General features: G+C 40.6%; 2 protein-coding genes across 3 annotated transcripts in view; both read right to left on the bottom strand.

Annotated features, from left to right (window-relative positions):
• Positions 1–965: 965 nt before the first annotated feature.
• Positions 966–4748, bottom strand: rpusd1 (RNA pseudouridine synthase domain containing 1). Of its 2 annotated transcripts, none has more exons than XM_023293272.3 (6): positions 4649–4748; positions 3092–3348; positions 2883–3006; positions 2624–2726; positions 2370–2471; positions 966–1935 (listed from the first exon to the last, which is right to left on the bottom strand). In XM_023293272.3, the coding sequence occupies exons 2-6, from the start codon at positions 3307–3309 to the stop codon at positions 1523–1525; spliced, it is 960 nt and encodes a 319-aa protein (XP_023149040.2). In that variant the 5' UTR covers positions 3310–3348; positions 4649–4748; the 3' UTR covers positions 966–1522. The 2 variants fall into 2 exon arrangements, with proteins under 2 accessions (XP_023149040.2, XP_023149039.2); XM_023293271.3 differs by having other exon boundaries at positions 3092–3387; positions 4649–4745.
• A 15279-nt stretch (positions 4749–20027) lies between these two features.
• LOC111584011 (rho GDP-dissociation inhibitor 1-like) overlaps positions 20028–23906 on the bottom strand; it is a 58356-nt gene continuing 54477 nt past the window's right edge. Inside the window, exons 5-6 of the mRNA XM_023293263.3 lie at positions 23731–23794; positions 20028–22306 (exon numbers count right to left, since the gene is read on the bottom strand). Of these exons, the coding sequence (XP_023149031.2) occupies positions 22110–22306; positions 23731–23794 (261 nt within the window). The 3' untranslated portion in view covers positions 20028–22109. The remainder of the gene's footprint in view (positions 22307–23730; positions 23795–23906) is intronic.

Below are 23906 nucleotides of genomic sequence, written 5' to 3' on the forward strand. Positions count from 1 at the left end.
CAGGTAGCAGGGATGATGTGTGTGGCAAGTATAGTATCAGACCAGCGATATGTGGAAATCACAGAGTTCCTCTTTCTAAGTAAACAGGTAGTGACTGATATGTGTTTTTCTATTTTAGTTTGGAGAATGTTTATGTTGAAGAGGCTTCTGTGCCTGGGAGATTAGTGAAGTGGGGTCTGTCACTGAAGGAAGCCGTATGTTATGCTATGTTCCCATACACAAACCTATATGTGAGTTTTCTCTGTTTCAAGCTGAGTTGTTCATATTGGCTGAGAATGCTCCCGGGTATCCATGGTGCCTGATTGATCCTGATCTTCTTTGTAATAAACGTATTTTTAAACAAACAAATCAGTGTCAACGGACATTTTCTTCAACATCTTCACACCCTTGATGTCTGAGAAACCACACAAGCTAAGCAGAAGCATCTGTCTTGGGTAGTTTAACAAACACATCTGCTTGCAAAACCAGTCTATTGCATTGAAGTGATGGTTTTGTGACTGCAGCAACATGTAGTATCTGTTATCAGGAACAGTTGGTTCCCTCTGTTAAGCCTGACTACTTCTTTTTGAGGGCAGCCTGTTGTTGAGAGATAAACTGCAGACAGTTTTATTCAAACTGCTGTTATTGTGCTCTAAATGATATTTAGTGTTCTGGAATTGTCCCTGCATCCCTGCTCCTGACTGATATGTTTCAGCAGACTTACCACAAATTTGTTTGGAGAGCTTCTTCATCTTGTGATGTAGTTTTTGACAAGAAATTGACAAACCAGCAGTTTCCAAATGCAGCTATATGCAGCCTAAAATCTTTGATTACACATATTTATTCTACATTCAACATATTGCACTTCTCTATAAACAACCATCTTACAATAATACTAAACTAAGATTTAAATAAATGCTTTTTCACATCAGTTGGCATATTTCAAAGCTGTACAAATGTCCTCTAGCATGAGAAAGACCAAGAAGGGGAATGAATACTTTTTAATAGACACAGTAAGTTAAACGGTAAGGAAAAATATGCTTTGCATAAGGTTTCATGTACGTCAGTGCCATGCAGCACACATAGACTTAGTGACACAGAGCACAACAACTGCTGCTGTTCACATCAGAGGCAAATATGTCACAAATTTGGCACATTAACCTAAAATTATTTGTAGACACTATGTTTTGTTAGTTGATTTTAAAATATAAGACAAAAAGTTGTTAATTAAAAGCTCTCAGGAGAATTAGAGAAACAACATAAACTGAACATCTGACTTGTTAACATGACTTTTAGCAAGGCACTTATTCCTCAGCTGTTGCAATGGAGATGCTCAGGGGCAAAGTATAAATAAGTGTTTGCAGAGTCACACATAATATCCTCACATATAACTTGGGGGAGGGATTGTGAGGGAATTAAGGTGCTAACCCACTTCCTTGCACTTAAATGTAACAAATGTGGTGACAGAGAGTGTGCATGCTGAACAGGGCTTGAATGAATAGACAGCTAAAATAAATAAATAACACAAAAAATGAAAAAGCCATCAGTCTCCAGCCCATTCGGTCAGCCACTCCTGACACCGCCTCCTCTGCTCATCGTTCTCCTCCTCAGTCCTCTGCTCCTTGCTTTGTTTCCTCCTCTCCCCCTCTCTCCTCGCTCTCTTTCTCTCCTCCTCTTTACTCTTCCTGTCCTGTTCCACCCTGCGCTCCAGCAGACTCTCCACAGTAGCTGTCAGTGTCCGTAAGGAATGCTCTGGTACCCACTTGGGATCTGTTGTGGGGACAAAGGGGTCTCCAGCAGTGACGTGCACGGGCTGGTGTTCCAGGGGAATGTGGAGGAGGTGAGCGTGCAGCATCATGCGGTACGGAGCGTCGTCTGTTCCCGAGCTGTAGGTAAAGTCCCCGACGATGGGGTGACCTATAGCACTGCAGTGGACCCTTAACTGGTGGGTTCGGCCTGAGAAAACCCACCAGAGAGAGAGAGAGGGAGACAGATGTTTCACAACTGTGACAGCATTTTCATGAAATAAACAAAGTACCTAGAGGTCTAGATAATCCCCTACAGTCCCTTGATTGTAAGTATGAATCTGTTAGCATACAGAGCAACATGTTACATTTGTGTAACTCTTCACTAAACAGTGACGGATTATTCATCTATCAGATTCATGTTACGATACTTTTTTTGGCTTATTTTGATAGATGAATTCCAAACCAAATAGGTTTAACTGTTCAGGAAGAAGAGTGTCTTTAGTACTGATTGTTTCTAAATAAATGTCATGGTGAAAAATAGTCAGTGCAATAAGTTTCTTTTCATTGCAGTTTAAATATTTCATCGTGAAGAGAAATTCTTAATTTTTTCTAATATAAAAGTGACCAAATGAGGGCACTTACCAGTAAGTGGCTGCAGAAGCACCTTAGTGACAGGATCTCCATCATACATCCCATATTCCAGCGCTGTCAGCTCAGTTTGGCAAGGCTTAGGGTTCTCACAACCTGAGGAGAGAAGGATGGGAAAGATGAGCACATTTAAGTTTCTTGGAAGAATGAAAAATGATTTAATAAATTTCACAGTTTGCTATCCAATTCTAAAATGTAAAGCATCACAGTTTACTGAATTGCCACCAAAGAAGTGCGAACCAGTGTACCTTCTGTTCCCTCAATACACATCATATGTGTTTGTCCCTCTGTGGAGTTCTTGCCAATGGAGAAGTCCAGAGTTTGTGTCTCCTCTTCAATCCACCCACGTAGCTGGAAAGTAATATAAAAAATCAAAACTCATTATTTGAGACATTTATATGAACATACAAGTTAGAAAAAATGTTCATTACAGTGTCACATACAGATAGTATCATGAGAGATGATGGTAATAACACTGCTGCAGGTCACTATGTTTGGGTTCCATACCAGAGCAAGGTAGACTTTGGTGACAGTGCGATCCTTGAAGCAGCAGTAAGCCCGGCCGGCAGCAGCCTTATTGAGGGCAACACAAAGAGCCCCGCTGGTGGAGAAATCCAGCTGATGACAGAACCTGGAGAAGGAAGGGGGAAAAAAAAGATAATGAGACTACTGTTCTTTATGATGTATTTGAGTACATAAATTAATGTGATTCTGACCTAAATCCATAGTAGGTGCTAGGGTCTGCCAGCTGAGGGAAGTGGTGCCGAAGCTGTGCCTGCACAGTCTGTTTCTCGTACCACATCTTGCTGTCAATGCGGATGTCCCAATGTTTGTCCACCACAATGTAGTCATCACTCTGGTACAGCACACGCAGGCTCTCCAAGCTAGCAGGCTCTGTGGTCATCATGTGCAGCGATAAACTAACACAACTCATACAGGCCCGTAGGGACAACGTGGTTGTGTTGATATTTCTCTGCACAAGGTTTAGAACATTATCCGTCAAGCCACATCACTGTGGAAACAAAAGTCATCTTTTACATTTTTTGATTATCTGTTTCCTTATTACATATTTATGCAAATTTGGAGGTAGGTTTGCTGCTTGATTTGAGTGGAGTGTCTTTAAACCTACTCAGTGTATGTTACATAAAAATCCAAGAAAATGGATCAAAAGGCTCCAGCTCCATCTAATTAGAGGCTACCACAGGTTAAATTTACAGAAGTATATACTACCAATCAATTGAAAGGAAGTCTTGTGTTTCTGTACACTATTACAGCTGTCACATTTGTGCTTTTTGCTTACTTGCCTGAACTCTGTTACTCTCCATTTAGCACACAATATTAAACTTACTAAGGACCAGTAAAGTGTATTTTGTGCTCACAGTCGTAGCTTTTTTCCACCACACTATATTTGAGGTGTCTGTCTGTAATTTAGTACGTAAAACTTGCACAGTACTTTATATGGTGTATAAGTCAAGCAAGCAACTGACTCTATTTTCTGTCACTTTGAGCAATCTGGCAGGGTAGAAGCTTTGAATCTGAAATAAAGGTTTAAATTCTATAATATGAAAATACTACATTCATGCAAAACTCCTACATACATAAAGTAGGTAAAGTATAAGAATTTACAATACCTCATGGCCTCTTTCATACTGTTGTATTATTTAGTAGAGTATGTTGTCTTACTATTGCTGATATGCTAAAGTACAGTTCAAACTATAACAACGTGTTATGTTTTATAAAATGACCACATTGTTTAAAAAAAAATTAATCTGGCATGTCAAAAGTGTTAAAGAAATGCCGTGAGGTGAAAAGTAAAATACTGCTCTATGAAATGTAGTTCCAATGCTATTTCTAAAAGTATAAAGAGAAAATGCGCTCAGTTCAATCACTGGAAATCCACCAACATAGAGGACAACAAGGTGTCCCAGCTCAGCAAAACTAGTTTAACTGTCTCACCGCAGTGCGTCAATTTGTTCCAGACTGTGAGTGGAACAGAACAGAACATTTTCGTGTCTCTAAATCTAAGAAATAAATGACTTCTACAAAGTGACACCACCATGTTTGTGGCTTTTTCGGACGCTTGTTGGTTTTGTGGCAGCAAACTGTCATGAATGTGTTAAGTACAACAAATAATATACTAACTAGTTAGCACCATTGGTTTGCTAGCTTCCATATGCTAACATCATAAAATAACTCGTTGTGGCTATCGAATATTGGGACTATTTGAGTAATATACCTAATTATGAATAATTTCAGTTACCCGGAGAACTTACCTCGAATAAGGAGCCAAAACGAATTTATGAAATATAATTTTTGGCAGATGTAAACAAATCCACGAGTGATACAGTGAACTGCGCAGTCGCAACTTTCTTCTTCTTCTAGTAAAATAGTAAAGTGGACGGTAAACAGCGCCACCACATTACTGGAGGGTGTATCACAACAACTTTGTTTATTTCTATTCCAAGAAGTAGGAAAGAGTTGTCTTCCGACTTAATTGTAGAATACTCTTGAAATGTCTTCATTCAGCTAGCCTGCAATAAAAATATAAATAGCAAATCCTTGTGTATGGAGGACAACAATAGGCTGTGTAGTGTACAGTCTATGGAAATTCCTTTGAAGCAGAAAAAGAATATTATCCACAAAAGAATTTTATATATATATATATATTTTTTTTTTAAAAGATCAGTCAATATTATCAGATATGAAGGGTTTCTGAGTTTTAAACAAGGAAGCTATTCCAAACAAATTAAAAATTGACATATTTACTTATTTACAAACTTCATCAATCCATCCATTATACACCGCTTAATCCTCAATAGGGTCGCGGGGGGCTAGTGTCTATCCCAGCTGACTTAGGGCGAAGGCAGGGGACACCCTGGACAGGTTACCAGCCCATTGCATGGCGACATATACAGACAAACAATCACAGACAATTTAGAGTTACCAATTAACCTCAGCATGTTTTTGGAGTGTGGGAGGAAGCCAGAGTACCTGGAGAAAACCCCCACATGCACAGGGAGAACATGCAAACTCCATGCAGAAAGATCCCGGGAAAGCCGAGGTGCGAACCGGGGATCTTCTAGATGCAAGGTGAAAGTACTAACCACCAAGCCACTGTGCAGCCCTATTTAGAAATTTGACAAATAATAAATTAAATTAATGTAGGTTTCCGACTTTTTCACCTCAATATCCCTCAAAATAAAACAATTTATGCAGTGTAGCCTCTCACCACATGCTGTCTATGTTATATGCTTTGTGGAGATTTCAACACTAGAGTGATTTTTCCACTTAAGTTTATTTCACTTGGATATGGTTTTTTTCATACTTCCTATCTTGTAAACTACAATTTTTTATGGTTCCAGCTTCATAGATGAGAACATTTGTTGTTTTCATATGTAATTATTTAGATATTTTAATTATGTTGTATAAATTTAAGGTTTGGACCAGACAAGCATTGCAAAGGTGTCATTTCTGGCTCTGGGTAACTGTGATGTCATTTCATATATTTTAAGATTTTTCTTTTTTTTTTTACAAACCAGACAATCACTCAAGTAGCAGATTAATCAATAATGAAAATAATCATTAGTTGTAGTTCTATATAGAATAGTTCAAAATGAGCTCAACCTCATCCAACTACAACAGTAAAATCTTTTTCAATAAGACATGACTAAGAGTATTTCAATACTGAAGTATATCTATAATAGTAGTAAGTACTTTTATTTTACAGTAGTTTAATTTTGCTTCCCTGATCAGACTAAGTAGCTTTTAATGCCAGACCTTGTAAAAAAAAAAAAAACTTTTACAGTGCAGTATTATTAATTTTACTTGAGTAATCATCTAACTACTTCCTCCACCACTGATTAGTGCGTGCATTGCATTTAGATACCCAGTTAAAGGGCTCTGCTATCGCTGACTATCTTGTGTGGCATTTGGACTTTGGTCAGAGCTCTATCAAAAGCTAAGTGACACACTAGAAAGACTGTGTGTCTGTAGCTGTGAATGTGTTTTATCTTCAGTCCTGCAACAAATTGGGAGTGTCCGGGATATACATACAGTTACAAACCTGACCAACCATTTACTTTGCCTTCAATGACAGTATTTTGAAAACCTAAATCCTAATCTTCTTTATGGACTATAATGAGCTTTTGGGATTATGGCAACCTGAAATGTAACAGTTCATCATTTTGACAAAGGGGATTATGTTTATTGAATTTGTGTTATTTGTTTCCGCTCTGTCAGTACCGCTCCAGGTGACTCACCCATAATTGTGATGGTAATAATCCCTCACCTCGACCTCACCTCAACACTTCTGTCTGACTGGGGTCAACGGCTCCAGAGACAACCTGGTATTATGAGCATGTGATATTTGAGATAATGATGAAGTTCTAATGTATTTAGAATTTTGTTCATGTATTTTATCCAGTACTGTACGGTGGCCGAGAGGTGCAAACCAAATTTACATAATGCAAAACACTTTTACAACCTCCAAGACAAATTTACAAGCGACAAAACACTTTTACAAGTCCAAAAACACTTTTACAAATCTAAAAACACTTTTACATAATTCAAAACACTTTTACAACCTCCAAGACAAATTTACAAGCGACAAAACACTTTTACAAGTTCGAAAACACTTTTACAAGTCCGAAAACACTTTTACAAAGCCAAATGTAACCGGAAAGGGAATGTCCCAACTCCGGGGCTGAAGCGGAAGTGACGACGAGGAGCGGCTAATGCACTCTGTCGGTCTGATCTGCGCCATTTAAACACTCTAAAGACCGACCACACGAAAAACAAAACCGCGTCAATCGGTTTATATGTTCCCCACAAAACGGGCAAAACATCACCCGCTCGTTGTCCGTTGCATTAGCCGCTCCTCGTCGTCACTTCCGCTTCAGCCCTGGAGTTGGGACATTCCCTTTCCGGTTACATTTTGATTTGTAAAAGTGTTTTCGGACTTGTAAAAGTGTTTTCGAACTTGTAAAAGTGTTTTGTCGCTTGTAAATTTGTCTTGGAGATTGTAAAAGTGTTTTGCATTATGTAAAAGTGTTTTTGGATTTGTAAAAGTGTTTTTAGACTTGTAAAAGTGTTTTTAGACTTGTAAAAGTGTTTTGTCGCTTGTAAATTTGTCTTGGAGGTTGTAAAAGTGTTTTGCATTATGTAAATTTGGTTTGCACCTCTCGGCCACCGTAGTACGGAGATGATTTACACTTTATGGTCACAGTACCTACTCCTCTATTCTCCCCTGTTGATACCAAGTCGTGTTTTCTGATTGTTGTAGTTATTTTTATCCCCCAGGCGTAGTAGCCTGTAGGCTTCCCTACTCCGCTGTTATTCTGTCAGCTGTAGGTGTCCTGCTTCTGCTTCTGGGACTCCAGTGTCCGTGCTGCTCCCCTGTTGTTCTGTCAGCTGTAGATGTCCTGCGTCTGCTTCTGGGACTTTGTGCCTGCACTGCTCCTCTGTAGGCAAAGCTCTATTGAAGGGTGGACCCAGCATTCTAGGTCTCCAAAGGTGATGAGGAAGAGGACCCGTGTGGTGATGAGCCCTCCTGCTGATCTCTGGTGAAGGTGGGGAAGCTGTCCTCTTGAAGTCCTCTGTGGTCAGGTGTGTCCTGTTATACTTGACACTGTGTTGGTGGTGAGAAGGATGTTGCATGGTTTAGACCAGCAGGAATTCAGGATGTCTTGTGATGGAATTCTCTGATTAGGTTCCAGTCTTCTAGCTGGATATCATGGTACAGTCTGTCACTGGAAAAAGACTGGACAGCTTTTACCTTATTGGAATAGATCTTGGTGATATTGTCAGTGACTGGAGGCAACAGAGTTCTGTAAACAGTTTGTGTTATATTGTCTTTTGACTTGTGTTATCCTTTTAAAAAAACAAAAAAATAAATAATAAAAAACAAATATATGACATGAAAAATTCATACAAAAATAATAGTAAAATTGTTACAACCTGACTGTCTAGGATGGTCGACGGCAGACTGCTCACAGCTGTTCACGATAGAAATCAAAATAGGAGGAGCAGCGCAGCGGCCCAAGGCCGTAACAAAAATTAAGAAACTACGTCATCTAAAATGTGGGGTCCACAATAAGGCTAACATTGCAGACACCAACTATTTAGATATATGCATGGAGGATCCCTAACCTGTTCCCTTCTACATCAGTGCTCTCTTGTGTGAGGGCAACCTCAGTAGAATAAACAAGGCCAGTCAATGCCTGATGTCTGTAAGGTTTGTCTAGATGGCAACAGTTTTACCTTCTGCTAGGCGAAAGGTTCTCATCAGAGAACAACTCAGCTACTTGGGTGGAGTTGGAGAGTGGCAGGGTGGCACTTTGAATAATTTGGAAATTAACAGAAATTGCATACCCTGTCTATGGCCAGAGGAGGTGGACGTCGCCCCCACGTTCAACACTATGGGGCTCCGGGAGGACCTGCTCCACGGCATCTACACCTACGTCTACGCGACGGTTTGAGAAGCCATCAGCGATCCAGCAGAGAGCCATCAAACAGATCATCAAAGGCAGGGACAAGTTAACACATGGAAATGCCTCCAACTCCCACAGCTATTAGTTTCCTTGGATGATTTCAGATCAATGAGATTTCACTTTAAGGAAACAATGCAGTTCTTCATTTATTTTTTCCAAATGAAATAGTGGACCTTAATTCACAAGTGTTTCAATTTGGTTACTGTCCTAGCAGCTCTAAAGATTGTGCTGTGGAGATTGTTGGTTTTCCTTCTGACTGCTTAATGGAGGTGCCATAGGCAGGGTTTAGTTCAGTTTTGGTAAATTTTCACGGGCAGTTTCTTACCCATTGATTTGGATTATCCCATTCAGTGCAGTTCTCAAAGCCTTTGTTTAAGAAGGGTGAAGTGTGTCTTCTGGTGGTGTGAGATCTCAGACTTGGCCTCACTTCCTCCTCTGAAGGCTCCTCTGCCACTTTGTCCTCAGCTTTGCTTCACCTGTGTAGTGAGATACTCAGACAAATATTACTATCTAAACTCTCACGTTACATGTTGTCTTCATTAATAGAACACTGAAAACATTAAATGCCACCTAACAATAGGTAAATAGGCAACCACCCATATAATGAAAAAAACTTACAAAACCATAAATGAGATCAATTTGATCATTTAAATTTAAGATGTTTATTCAATGATTTCTGATTACCTTAGCTCTTCCAGAAGACTTGTCTTTGCTCTGCGTTGTGTTGTATGGCTGAAATTGTGCTAGTTTTGCTTTGTGTTTTGATATTTGCTTTTCACAGGCCCTCTCTTATTTTCTATTTGGCCATTTCTCTACCGCTTTAACTCTTTGGGCCATATTTATATCTCTTTATTTATTCTTTATTCACAGGCCCTCTCTTATTTTCTCTTTGGCCATTTCTCTATTTCTTTAACTCTTTGGGCCACAATCCTACTTATCAATTCAACTTAAGACAATTTGTGCACATACATCACAGGACCAGTAAACACTTTCTTTACCCTTCTGCTAAACTCACTACCACGTTCCCTCTAAACACAAAATCCCTGAGGTGGCGATGGAAAACTTGAATGCACGTTCAGAGTGAAGCCAAAGAAAGCATTAAAATGTCAACTGAAGCTCCCCAAAACACTTCTGCAACAATGTCTATTCCCAACATTAATCATTTCTCCAAACTAATTCCTTGTCATATTATGACCTAGGTCAAAGCTAAAACATTTCGTGACAACTGTTTGGAACATATTGTGCAAAATCATGCTGGTGTCACGTTGGTGCAGACTCATCCAATAGGTAATCCCCAAACACCACCTGGTATAAATCTGTCTGGAGCTAAGAAGATCAGGAATTAAGCTGAGACCTACCTGGAATTTCTATTACTCTTACATAAGTAGCATTTCATAAGCCAATCTGCCCCCCGTGTGTGCGTATTAATGTGTCAGATGTTACCACAAAAAAGGATTCAGGAAAAATGTTTCAGTCAGATGATGGAGGAGGAAGAAGATGAAGAGGTTATGGGCTGAACTGGTCGATTCTGCAGAAGGATAGATACATTCAAATTAAGCTATTAGTGGATATATTATATTCTCTTTGGTCCACGTACATGGGTTTTTCAGCTTTTTGTTTGGTCCACGTGAATAAAGACTTGTGTGGATTTTTTATTACTCTGGATGTTGCAGACTCCATGTGTTCTAAACCAACTTTTTCCACCTTGGATTTATCTTTTGCACTTGTTGCAAGTTTGGAGGTCTTGATGCAGACTGGAACCAGTCTGAATGTGTCAGCAGTAGCAGCTTTTTGGGAGATCTCATTTGAAACTGCTGTGGTCTGCTCCCTCAACAGATGTGACTTCAGGTGGATTGAGGTTGTCTATTTAGAGTGTATTTAATTAGAGTGAATTATACCTAGTTTGGTTGGTGATACAGGCTCTAGAAGAATTATTAATTTCATGAAAAACCAGAAAGCCCTTTGGAACACCTTCATTTTGGCAAGATGTTGCATCTCTCAACAGACCGTTGTCTCAGCAGACGCTTTGTAAACTGTCTGTCCACCCTGGATAATAAATCATACCTGCAGGCTCGTTGTGAGGAGCCGATAATGACTTCGGACTGGGGTGTCCCTCTGCTTCTGGCTCTGCTGGTTCTGGCTCTGATCTACTCCTTCATCTACCTGCCGGCCGCAACCCAGCGAGCGCTGCTGGAGCAGGCGCTCAGCAGCAACAACACCACTGCTGCGACTGACTGACTCACAGATGGAAATACTGACAGATGCTTTGTTGGTGGACAAGAACAGCTGCCTCCTGCACAGACTATCATAGAGTAAATACTGTGGATCATCTCGATTCCAAGTGTGAATTTTCATTAAGACTGCCTTAATAGATAGGAAATGTACGTACAGAAACCTTTCTGGATTGAAAACTGGCAGGCAGGAGGGAAACATCTGTACTGTAAAACTTGGAGCTGCGAACATGCAAAGTGAGTTAGTCAGAGAATGAGAACAATATGTATCCATCTTACTGTTTTTAAGTAAAATTTTAGAAAAACTGGTTTTTGACCAAGTCAATGACTTATTAAATAGAATTAACATTTTAGAAAGACATCAGTCTGGTTTTAGGATGAACCACAGTACAGAGACAGCACTTTTAAAGATTTTAAACGACATCAGGTGGAATTTGGATAATAAAAAACTCAGTGTTGGTTCTACTGGCTCTAGGTGCCGCTTTTGACACAGTAGACCATGACATTTTACATACATATTAAACAGACTCAGACACCTGGTCGGCCTCTCGGGTACTGTTTTCAACTGGTTCAATTCTTACCTCACAGACCGATGTTTTTATGTAAGTATGGATACGTGTTCCTTCTTTTATTAGTTTTTAAAAATCCTAACGGCCTTGCGCCCTCTTATTTATCTGATCTTCTTTTAACATATCGACCCTCGCGGATCCTGAGGTCCTCCGGCAGCAGTCTTTTATCCATACCAAAAGCCAAAACTAAAACCCACAGTGAGGCGGCATTTAGCCACTATGGCCCCCGCCTGTGGAACAGCCTGCCGGAGACCCTCAGGACTGCAGAGACTGGCGATGTTTTTAAAAGAAGGTTAAAGACGCATCTTTTTAATCAGGCTTTTAACTGACCTTTTAAATCCTTCTTATGTTCTTATCATTATGTCATTATATTATCTTATATTATTTTTGTCTTTCAACTTTTCACCTTTTTACTTTTCTTACATCAGGCCTTTTATTCTATCCTATATTTTAAAATTTTTAGTTTTTAACTCCAGTGTTTCCTCAGTGGGGTCCTCTACAGTGGGGGCTCTATCCGGTCTGCTGCTGGGGGTGCTGTCCGTGGGTCCCTTTGGCCCGGCTGGTTGGGGGGCTCCCCACCTCGGTGTGGGGGTCCCCCTGTCTGTCGGGATCAGGCGGGTCCAGGTGCCAGCTCCCCTTGGCGGGCATGACCTGCAACTCCTCCCGGTGTGGACGGCCCCAATGGCGGCGTTTTTCACAATCGTCAGTGCCATGCCATGTCTCCCTACTGTCAGTGATGAGCGTACGTGTGTGTGTGTACATGTTTGTGTGTATGTGTGTGTATGTGTGGGCATGCGTGTGTGTGTGTGTGTGTGTGTGCATGTGTAGCTGTGTGTATATATGGAGGGAGGGAGGGAGGGATTTTCTTGTTTTTAATGTTTTTAAATGTTGTAAAGCACTTTGTGTTGCATTTTAATTGTATGAAATGTGCTGTATAAATAAAGTTTGATTAATTGATTGAATATATATAAGTTTTAAAGGTAGGACAGTTTCTTGAGGTCGAACCGGCGATATTGTTTCCTTTAAATGCCTTAATGCATAATTCACAAAACTATCTCACTGCAATACATGAATTATATGAATTTCTTGACTGTCTGATTATATATATATATATATATATATATATATATATATATATATATATATATATATATATATATATATATAGTATACTTATACTGTGTAGTTTAAGTAGTGATTGTCTTCATATTTCACATTATGACAATGTGATAAAATAAGGCAGACAATAAAATGGTAGTTTCCTCTGATTTTCTTTCCATTACAAATAGAAATTTCACAAGTGCATCAGAGTGAATTTATCCTCCATGCCAAGGCTTTATGAGGCACTTTTACTTTTACTTTACTTCTGTCTTTTCTTTTCTACCTCTTCTCCAGTACATTTGAGAGAGAAAAAATGTACTTTTTACAGTACTACATTTATGTGTCAGCTTTAGTTATTACCTACTTTGCAAATTTAGATGTACACAGAATCTAGAAACTTGTTTTCTGGTAAATTAAATTACCCAACAATGAATACAGTTTAATGGTTAATCAATTGATATATTAATTGATAAACAGAAAATTGGCAACTTTTGAAAATCTTTTAAAACACTTGCGACAGAATTGATCATTATTTACAGAATGTTTATATATTAAAGCATTCAATTAGTAAGAAATCAATGGATAACTAGCAGATTAAGCAAAAAATGTAAATAAGAATTTGTTGTAGTTGGATATGAAATGTAGTTCAACCTCAACCAACTACAACAGTAAAGTAAAGTAATATTCTAATGATATAAATGATATATACTCTCGAGACCAGCTGTTAGCCCTCCGTAGCACTGCGAGGCTAACTGGTGAGAGGCCTGATGACCCCTGCGAGCTTAAGAGGAGGAGAAGGGGAAGCCGTACGGGGGGAGAACGCCGCAACAGGAGGAGACGGTACAAACCCGTCCTGCCCTCAGTCATCACCGGGAACGTAAGATCCATCGGCAACAAGATGGATGAGCTTTCAGCGCTAACACGACACAAGCGGGAATACCGGCAGTGTAGCATCATGCTATTGATGGAGACCTGGCTAACGGAGGTAACAACGGACTCTAAAGCCTGTTTTATGCGTTTTTCTGCATGGCTCTGTCCGCGTAGTTAGAAAAATGTGGAGGCGCACGGCGCAGAACTTTTCCGCGTGAGAACGGCCGCTCGAGGGGGGCAGTGTATCGCAAACATACGTCTACCTAGTCTACTTTAGTACTAAACAAGAGTAGAAGAAGTTTGCCATTGTTTACACCACTTACAAAATGGCATTTTACCGAATAGTTGCGTTTCAGCAGTTAGTTTTAATTTCACACTATGAATTGTTCATAACCCGGTTGTCACGGTGATCTCTGTGTGATGAATTGTGTAAGTGCCCGTATTTCTAGACTTCAGCTACGAGTAGTATAGGTCCTGGTCCTCTGCCATGTTTTTCCGTGCGGCTCTGTCCACGTAGTTAGAAAAATGTGGAGGTGCATCGCGTGGAAATTTTCCACGTGAGAAGAGCCGCTTGAGGGGGCGTAGCTGCTAAAATGACGCAATTTGTCCGCACGGAGCCGTACAGACCTTGTGGACGCGGTAAGCATCAAACAGGCTTAACCCAGCCTTAATGTTGTGTTGGACGGCTTTCAGTTGCTGCAAGCAGACCGGACGACCACCACAAACTGCCATCTTCAGAAGTTCTCTGACGACTCCGCCATCATCGGCCTCATCACAGACGGAGATGAGGAAAAGTACAGAGAACTTAATTGGGACTTTGTGGACTGGTGCCTGCTGAACTGCCTCCAGACCAATGCGGTGAAAACCAAGGAAATGGTGGTGGACTTCAGCAGGAACAGACACACTTCTTCACCAGTGAACATCCAAGGAACGGACATTGAGATTTTGTGGACTCTTCAGGTACCTGGATTTCATTTGAACCATAAACTGGACTGGACTACTAACATCAATGCACTTTACAAGAAAGGCCAGAGCAGACTCCACCTGCTCAGACTGAGGTCCTTCGGGGTACAGGGAGCACTTCTGAGGACCTTTTATGATTGTGCGGTGGCATCAGCCATCATGTATGGAGTGGTCTGCTGGAGCAGCAGCATCATGGCTGCAGACAGGAAGAGACTAAACAAACTGGTGAAGAAAGTCAGCTCTGCGGCTGCCCCCTTGATCCTGTGGAGGTGGTGGGAGACAGGAGGATGATGACAAAGCTGTTATCTATCATGGAGGGACACCTCCCACCCCCTGCAAGAAACAGTAACATCACTGGGCAGCTGCTTCAGTGACAGACTGCTTCACCTGCAGTGTCTAAAGGAGAGATAGCGCAGGTCCTTCCTTCCTGCTGCAGTCAGACTATACAATCAAGCCTGCCTCCAGTTCTGGGTCACTGCTCATGTGGCTGACTGGTCGGCTCGTAGAGCAGTTTTTGTAGTGTTTTATAGTGTTTTTATAGTGTTGTGCTGTTATTCGCGTCTTTGTCTAGTCGGAGTAGTCAGTACATAGTATCATATGTGTTTTTCAACCTTTAATAACTTGGAAAACTTTTTTTTAACTCCGCGAACACACGACGAGAACACACTCTCGCCACCGCAGTAGACCCGCTAGCACTAGCTTGTAGCCACCTTCCGCTAACACTACGACCACGGATTCTACTTTGTTTTTTTTCTCGGAACATTCTCCTCACCATGGACACACAACAACTTCTCTGGGCACTACTTCTGTTGCACTTTCTTCTCCTGTGGGACTTTGTCCCCACGTACAGGTTGAATTTCCCTGACGGGCGCTCGCTCCGTAACAAGCTAGATGAGCTACAAGCTAACATCAATCACCTGCATGAGTACAGGACTGCCTTGATTCTAGCTTTCACAGAGACATGGTTAAATAAGAACGACCTTAACAGCCTGCTGCATATCGATGGCTTTTTTCCCCCTCTGAGACTGGACAGGGACAGAGAGCTCACCGGTAAACAACATGGGGGTGGTGTCTGTCTGTACTTAAACACACGCTGGTGCTCCACTGTTGTTGTGAAGGAGAAACTGTGCACCACAGACATTGAACTCTTGGTTGTCTCGCTTCGCCCTTACTATCTACCCAGGGAGTTTCCACAGCTTTTTGTCATTCTGGTTTACATCAGTCCCAAAGCTAATGCTACCACTGCCACTGAACATATCATGAACTCACTGGACAATCTGGAACGTATCTCCCCCGACTCACCAAAGTTTATCCTAGGTGATTTCAACCACTGCTCCCCTGGGAAAGCCTAAAAAGGTTTTCAACAATATATTACATCTACCACATGCTTGGGGAAGATGCTGGACAAATGCTACGGATCAGTTCCAGATGAATACAGGTCTGTTGCTCTCCCTCCTCTAGGCTCTGCTGACCACAGCACTGTGCTACTCGTTCCAGCATACATTCCCATTATACTGAAAGCCAATAAAGTCATCCGTAACATCAAGCAGTGAACCAAAGACAGCATTCTAGCCCTACAAGGATGCTTTGAGGCCACAGACTGGAATAACCTTTTAACTCCCTCCAACAACATCAATGAGCAGGTCGACACCATCTCTTCCTATATCTCTTTCTGTGTGGACAGCATTATCCCCTCCAAAACTGTCACAATTTTTCCCAACAATAAACCATGGATTACCAAGGAACTCAAAGAAATCCTTAACAAGAAGAAAAGGGTCTTTTTCGCTGGTTCTGAACAAGAGAAGAAAGAGGTCAACAGGGAAGTTAAGCGTGCCATAAAAGCAGCCAAGCTGACGTACAAAAGCAAAGTTGAGGATAAATTCACACAGGGGAACCTCCGCTCAGCATGGCAAGGCCTGAAGAACATGGCTGCTGTGAACACTGCTACCAACTACCAAAACACCATCCATGTGAACGGTAGCAGCCCTGCATCTCTTCCCAATGACCTCAACTTTTTTTATACCAGATTTGAATGAGACAACACCGCACAGCTGGAGGAGATTAAGACCACACTTCAACCCGCTGACTGCACACTCACCTTCAACATAGAGGATGTGACGAGAGCCCTGAGGAGAACTAGAGAGACCAGCTCACCCGGCCCGGACAACATCAGTGGTCGTGTGCTCAGGCACTGTGCGGAACAGCCGGGAAGTGTTTTTCAGGCCCTCTTTCAAAACTCTCTGGACAGCTGTACAGTTCCTCAGTTGTGGAAACATTTCACAGTCATCCCCATCCCCAAGAAGAGTACAACCAAAGTACTCAATGATTTCAGACCTGTGGCTCTCACCTCCCTCGTGATGAAGGCAATGGAGAGAATTGTGAAACAACACGTCATCTGAGTTACTAACTCACAGATTGACACTCTCCAATTTGCATATCATTTGAGCAGAGGTGTTGATGATGCCAAAATATTCATTCTGGACACTTTACACAGTCACCTGGAACACCCAAACACCTCAGCAAGACTCCTGTTTGCCAAATTCTCCTCGGCATTTAACACCCTCCAGCCTCACATTCTGGCTCACAAACTCTCCTCCCGCTTCCACCTGGATGATCAGCTCATCCTGTGGTTATTGGACTTTTTAACCCACAGATCACAGAGGGTACAGGTCAACAACACCTTCTCTGATCTGTAACACACCTCCACTGGTTCTCCTCAGGGCTGTGTCCTTTTCTCCGCTACTCGTCATCCTATAAACGGATGACTGCAGATCCACACAGCCCAATTCCCCCCTGGTCAAATATGCAGACGACAGTCCTCCTGTCTCTACTGTCAGGACCTTCTCAGTCCCACAGCTCAGTCCTCCAGGAGTTTGTGGACTGGTGTGACAACTCTTGTGTGGAGCTGAATGTTAAAAAAAACCAAGGAGATGGTGGTGACCTTTTCCAACAAGCAGATGGCGCTGGCTACAGCTGTCACCACCACCATCTGTGGAATGCCTGCTGAGCTTGTGGAGGAGTACAAATATCTGGGTACCATCTTTGACAGCCAGCTGAAATTCTCCTCTAACACAGAGGAGATTATCAGGAAATGTCACCAGAGGCAGTATCTCCTAAGGAAGCTCAACTCTTTTGGAGTAAATAAGAACATTCTCCAGACATTCTATTATTCCTTCATAGAGAGCATCATCACCTTCTCCATCACCTGTTGGTTCTACTCTATCAGCCTCCAGAACAGAAACCCCCTGCAGAGGACTGTCACTGTCTGCTCAAAAATCAAAGACTGCCTCTCAGAAATCTGTCTGCAGTGTATGAACAGTTAACAAGTAGACTGACAAACTGGATCATCCGTGACCCCTCACATGCTCTCTTCTCTGGATTTTTTTTCTACTTGGAGCTGCTGTAATGGTGAACTTGTTATGGTCACACCCTCTGGCTGTGGCCAGTGATGGTGCCCACTCCTCTCCTCTCTAGGTGTGCGTTGTGCACAGAGGCCGGGCGGCAGGTGTTTTGGATGATAATCAGTGGAGTCAGAGCAGAGACAGGTGTTCGGTGTTCATTCATCTTTCCATATATTCAGACTCCACACGCTACTCGGAGCTGGACCAAGGAACATCAACAGTTAGTGCTATGCATGCTTCTGTTTGAGCTGTTCGTTTCTCCTGTGCCACCAAGTAATCCTGTTTCTCTTTGTTCAGATTATCCGCTGTTTGTGCCATCTGGACCTATCTATTGACCTACCTTCTCCATCGTCCCAGTTCTGGACGTCCTCGATGAAGAGGTTGGCCCAAATCCTCTGTCCCTCCGCCACGGATGCCTAACGAGATGCTTGCTGTTTCTGTCCTCTGGGGAAAAAGCCACCGTTCCCTATAGACGCCAGCCGCACCAACACAGCAGAGCTCTCAGAGAGTACCAGCTGCTCCAGGACTGTTGAGGAAGTGGCAAGATTCTGGTCTTCCAAGGAGGCCCATCAGCTAAGTCCCTAGACCCAAGCAGTACCAGACTTCTAATTTTGTGTCGTATTTTTTAGTCTGTGTTTAGAGTCTTGATAGTCTGTTAGTTGTTACAGTTTGTCAGCACTTGTAGATTCAGTTCAGTGAAAAGTCCGTTCTAGCTTTGGGTTTCTGACTAAATGGGATTACTGTAGGTTGGGTTCTGTTTTATTACTTTATGCACTGTATTCTCACCTTGGTGATACCATATGTGGGTTTGCGAGATTTTAGATTTTGTTACTTCGTGTAGTTCACCTCCTGTTCACCAGGGGGTTCCTTGAGTTAGTCCACTAGAAGTGGTTTTGTTGACTTTGGTTTGCCAGTCACTTCCGGGTTGGGAATTGTAGTTGTGTAAATTTAGGATTCTTTGTAATAAATACTTTTTGTGAATCTTCCTTAATTGCAATCTTATTTCCTGCACTTGAGCCTCTGCATGCACCGTAACAGAACTTTCCCCACTGTGGGATCAATAAAGTTCATCTTATCTCTTCTTGTTTGAGTGGCTTCCTTCTGATCGACTGCTTCGCTGCCCTGCATGCAGGACAGAGAAGGGCTACCTTTGTACCTGGGGCAGTCCAACTCCTCAACTCAAACCATAACACCTACCACCACCACCACACATGGACTTTAACATGGACCTCTGAACTCTGCAATTTTGCACTCTGCAATTTATATCGACCTGATATATTCTTGTATCTACCTCATTGCCATATAGCACCTACTTTTCATTCATATTTGCACGATTTATGATGTATTTGCATTAATATGTCACCAAGCTGTGTTTTTTTTCTTATTTCTCTTTTTTTTTATTCCTATACTACTTGCTATAGATTTGTGTATATATATTTATCCCTATTTCTTGAATATTACATCATTGTTGCACTGCCTGCTCTATGTACCTTTTTAATTGCCCCCTGGGGACAAATAAAGTTTTCTGTATCTGAATCTGCTCCCAGTAGTTTCATTTCACCCACTTACAAACTGTGCAATAAAAAATGTAAATAATTATGCTGTGCAATTTCATAGAAATTTTGCTGTAAATGTATTTTTTCTTCTAGAAGAAAATATTTATATCTATACACTGTGTGCTGCTCTCTCTCTCTCTTTTTTTTTCAAACTGTTCTATTTGCTGCTGTTACACTGTAAATTTCCCCACTGCGGGATCAATAAAGGTTTTATCTAATATATAATGGGATAACAGTCAGAGGCATTTTTCTGTATTGAGTTATTGTGCTTTTAATACTTTGTTTTTACCTAAAACAATTTAAATTCAGAACATATACTTGTAATAAAGTGCCTTTACAGTGTGGTATTTGCACTTTTATCTAAGTAAATAATGTAATATATTTCTTCAATCACTAATAGGCCATGAAAAAAAAAAAGTTACCCGTTTTGCAAAGCTTCTTGATTCTGCGAAATAAATACCCCAAAGGAGGCGTTTTACTGGTTGCTTGAATTGTCTTTATTAAAAGATATAGAATACCAGATTCGACACCAATATTTGAAGATGCAGCATTTAATTGTTACAGGCTGAGGCTTGAAATACACACAGCTTCTTCCAGCCATCGGTATTTTTAAAACTATCCCAGCATATGGCAACCATTGACATCTGGATATTGCGTCCGTATTTTTTATTTATTTTTTTAATCACATTAAATCTTAGAGTAAAGTTGTAAAAAAGGAAAGAGAGAATCTTGCTAAACCATGCAACACTCAACAAGCCAACATTTACAGTTAGTCTGAGACCACAACGATTCACTCAAATGGTATTTCATTGTTCAATATGTTCAGCTACAATGACAATATCATATCTAAACACAATAATGATATTCCTTATTTTTTAAGGGACCTCAGTTTGTCCCCTGATATACTTCTCTGTCAACTCCAGCATCTTCTAGCATCAAAGCAGAGTTTTATTCCCATCTTGTGTCCTTGATACAGGAGGAAGGGCTAACTTTGTTCATTGTTATGGAGTGAGTAGTATCAAATCCTAAAGGACACACATGCATCTCTTTCTACAATATACACAGTTCAGTTACAGTCGTTCATTGGTGTGCTCTTTCGAAAAAAGCTCTACAAAAAATTGAGAAAACTGGTGCATCGAAAGAAAACAGAAATTTCAAAATACAGCTCATCCAAGTTCCATAAAACACAAGTCGAAGATCTTTGTAAAAAGAGGTTATTGGTGTTTTCATTCTGGTTTGAAAACACAATGACGGTTTAGTCAGAGGCTAATTTCATTTTAGTGTTCTAAAACTTTCCTTTTTACTTTCTGAAAAGATGATTAATATGTAAAATGGGAATAATCATGTAAATGTGGAATTTAGTAGAAGTCATGAAAAAAAGTTGTTTGCATTATATAGTATGAAAGCGAGAGAAAATGATGTAGAAAAAGTAAAAAAGAAAGAAGGATGCAAATAAAATATGTAAAAAAAACATTGCATTTACTTATCTGTTTCTTTAATCCTCTAATGCCCCATTACTTTTAACCAGGAGGTATAATGATGCCTTTGATTCAGCAAGTTAGGTCAGAATTATCATTTTTTATCATTTACTGTCACTGCATTACTTGAAATGGAAGAAAATAACATAAAACCTGAGTTATGAGGAGTCTTTTTCTATCATGTTTAAGTTGCTTTATGTGTGTTAATTTGTGTTGAACATCAGATGTGATGGTTATTCTCTAAGCAGATGTCACACTGAATGAAAAAATAGGTTTTGAAGTAGCTTAATTGCCTCCTTCTGCAGTATTTAACTGTGCAACACCAGCATGTATTTTTTTCTCTCATCTGTACCCTGCAGCCTCCTTTTTTAACCAAATCTGCTTATGTATGAATCCAGATTTCTTCCTGACTCTCTAAATGCACTCTGCATTTACATATTTAATCTCCTCTCTTTAGGAAACTTTGCCTGTCAGATATTCAATGTCTGCTTCACACCGTTCAGGGCATCTTCTTTCAGGATGCTGAACAATGTTGCAATAAATCAGAACAAATGGATGTTCCAGGCTACAGCAGCAGCAGCAGCATCTGCAGTTTGCTGAGGTGTTTATTTCATTTCAGCTGTAAAAAATGATTTTGCTGTGTTGATATTCTGTTTCCCTTTGCACCCTAAACTGACTAAGCTCAGTGTGTATACCTGACAGGATGAGGAGGAAAGCTCAAAGAAACTGAAAGTAATAGAAGGGGGAGACTTCAGTATGTGATGATTCAGGATGGATTGGATCACATGTAATTATAATGCAAAGACAAAAGGCAAAAAGAGACGGGGATTCTCTTCTCTAAAAGTCCCAGTCGGACTTTTAGAGGACTGCATTTAGTGCATTAAACAGACCAGGAGGAAAAGGTAGAAGAGAAGAATAAGGAGGAAGAGGAGGAGTAGAGCTACCTGTCTTGGCCAGTGCAAGGTTGCTCTATAGGATGAAGAGAAAGAGGGTGAGAGAGAGGAAGGAAAAGAGGGGATGAAGGATAGGTGTTAAAGAAGGGAAGAGAGAAACATCGTCTCCCTCTCACACTCTCCATTAATTCCAGTCCTTGCTGATGTTGAGGTTCCACTCCCAGGACAAGTGGACGTTCTTGTCGTCATCGATGAAGCAGGACTTGATCTGATACTGGCCGTGGGACATCAGGCCTTTAGGAGCCTCATCAGCAGGGCATAGAAATTCCTGCTCCTCTGCCCGAGGGCCGTAACTTCCCACCATGCACACCACCTTGCTCACTGAAGATGGGTACAAAATGAAGGTTTAGTGACCTCAGCTTGCAATGATCATACTAGTAAATGTAAAATGATCTGACAAATCTGTTTATCGGACTTGGGGAGGACTACAGCATACATGAAAAAAATAGTCTTGTCTTGCTCCAGAGGAAGCAGAGTGAAATATGATAATATGATCAGATAATGTAATCTGATAATGTTACTTGTGAATAGAGTTAGAAAGAAATTAGCTGCTCATCTCTGCTTGAGGCTACTAGCTTTTAAAACATCCAAATCTTCAACTGTGACATCCAAATCTTTATCTTTAAAAATAGGCGTGTCCTTTTTGAGTCTCAAAGATTATAGTAGTAGAATGTTAATCTCTGTTTCTTTTAAATATAAGAATTAAATCAGCTTTTTTCATATCTTATAGTTAAAAATGGTTTTAGATTAGATATCAAAAAAGGTGGGAACACACCGAATCAATATGTAACCTTTTTCATTTATTTGCAATTTGATTTGAACATTGACAGGATGTTACCTGCTACTTTTTTCTCCATTCATTCAGGATGCAAACACTTCAAATGGAACTAGCACTGATGTGCATTTGCAATATTTTTTATGCTACTTTGGCAAATAGAACAGGATCTCATTAGAAGTCTTGTTTGCTTTTCTTCTTCCTTTAATTTCAGCTAATTCAAGACAATATAGATAAGATATATAGTGGCTTGTTGTGTTCTGATATCAGTGTCAATATTGTCCGATACACATCGATGTGAAAGTTTTACCTTTACAGAACGTAACGCAGGAAAAGATGCTTTTGATAATTTAGAAATGGTGCAGTTTTTTATAGCAGAGCAGCTCCAAATCTGTGCTTAAAATACTCTCGGGGCTGTCGGCTGCATGTGCTGCCGAGTACATATCACACCTGAGCACACAGTGGTGCAAGAGCCAAGTGGCGTCTTATTACTGATACAACAATATCAGAATTTTGTTACTGCTTAAATTGGTATCACTATCGGCCCTAAAAATCCAGTCAGGAGTCAGGCTTTAGATGGAGTGCTGTTGGAGACAAATTAGAATTAATGCACAAACAATAATCTTTTTAAAGACTAAAATTAGATATTTAAACAGAGATTGCTGACTAAATTGCTAATGATTTCTCAAACTTATGACTCATTTACTTGGAAAATCTGTCACATCGTCTTTACATTGTTGTGCTTTCATTCTTGTATACCTGCACGTAAAGAAATCATCCACCTACTCAGAAAAAACAGGATCCTGAAAAGGATGTGTCGTGATAGAAAAAAAGGCATATCTTGACGAATAAATGATTTTTTTTCTTGGCCATAAAACTAGAAACATGCTTATTCTCCTCTACAAGTGCACATGATGGTAAATTTCATTTAATCATGCATTCGCAAGTGTAATGACCGAGCTGAACTCACTTCTTACTCCTTTTCTGTAAGTCACATGACGATACTTCAGGCCAGATACGATTTCTCTGTTCACCTGCAGTCAAGCACAGTTTTGAACATTTTGATTGGTTGAGACATGAAAATAAAACTCTCCCTTCAATGCTTTCAGGTCATGTTTGCCTTCCACAAGCCAAATCTGCTTATTT

The sequence above is a fragment of the Amphiprion ocellaris genome, chromosome 19 (assembly GCF_022539595.1).
Source record: "Amphiprion ocellaris isolate individual 3 ecotype Okinawa chromosome 19, ASM2253959v1, whole genome shotgun sequence".
In the NCBI taxonomy this organism is placed as follows: domain Eukaryota; kingdom Metazoa; phylum Chordata; class Actinopteri; family Pomacentridae; genus Amphiprion; species Amphiprion ocellaris.

Coding starts and splice junctions, on each gene's coding strand:
- rpusd1 (XM_023293272.3), bottom strand. CDS start 3,309: ATGAGTTGTGTTAGTTTATCGCTGCACATGATGACCACAGAGCCTGCT. Junction 2,727..2,882: donor CCAAAGTCTACCTTGCTCTG/GTATGGAACCCA, acceptor ATTACTTTCCAG/CTACGTGGGTGGATTGAAGA. Junction 2,472..2,623: donor GTGTATTGAGGGAACAGAAG/GTACACTGGTTC, acceptor TTCTCTCCTCAG/GTTGTGAGAACCCTAAGCCT.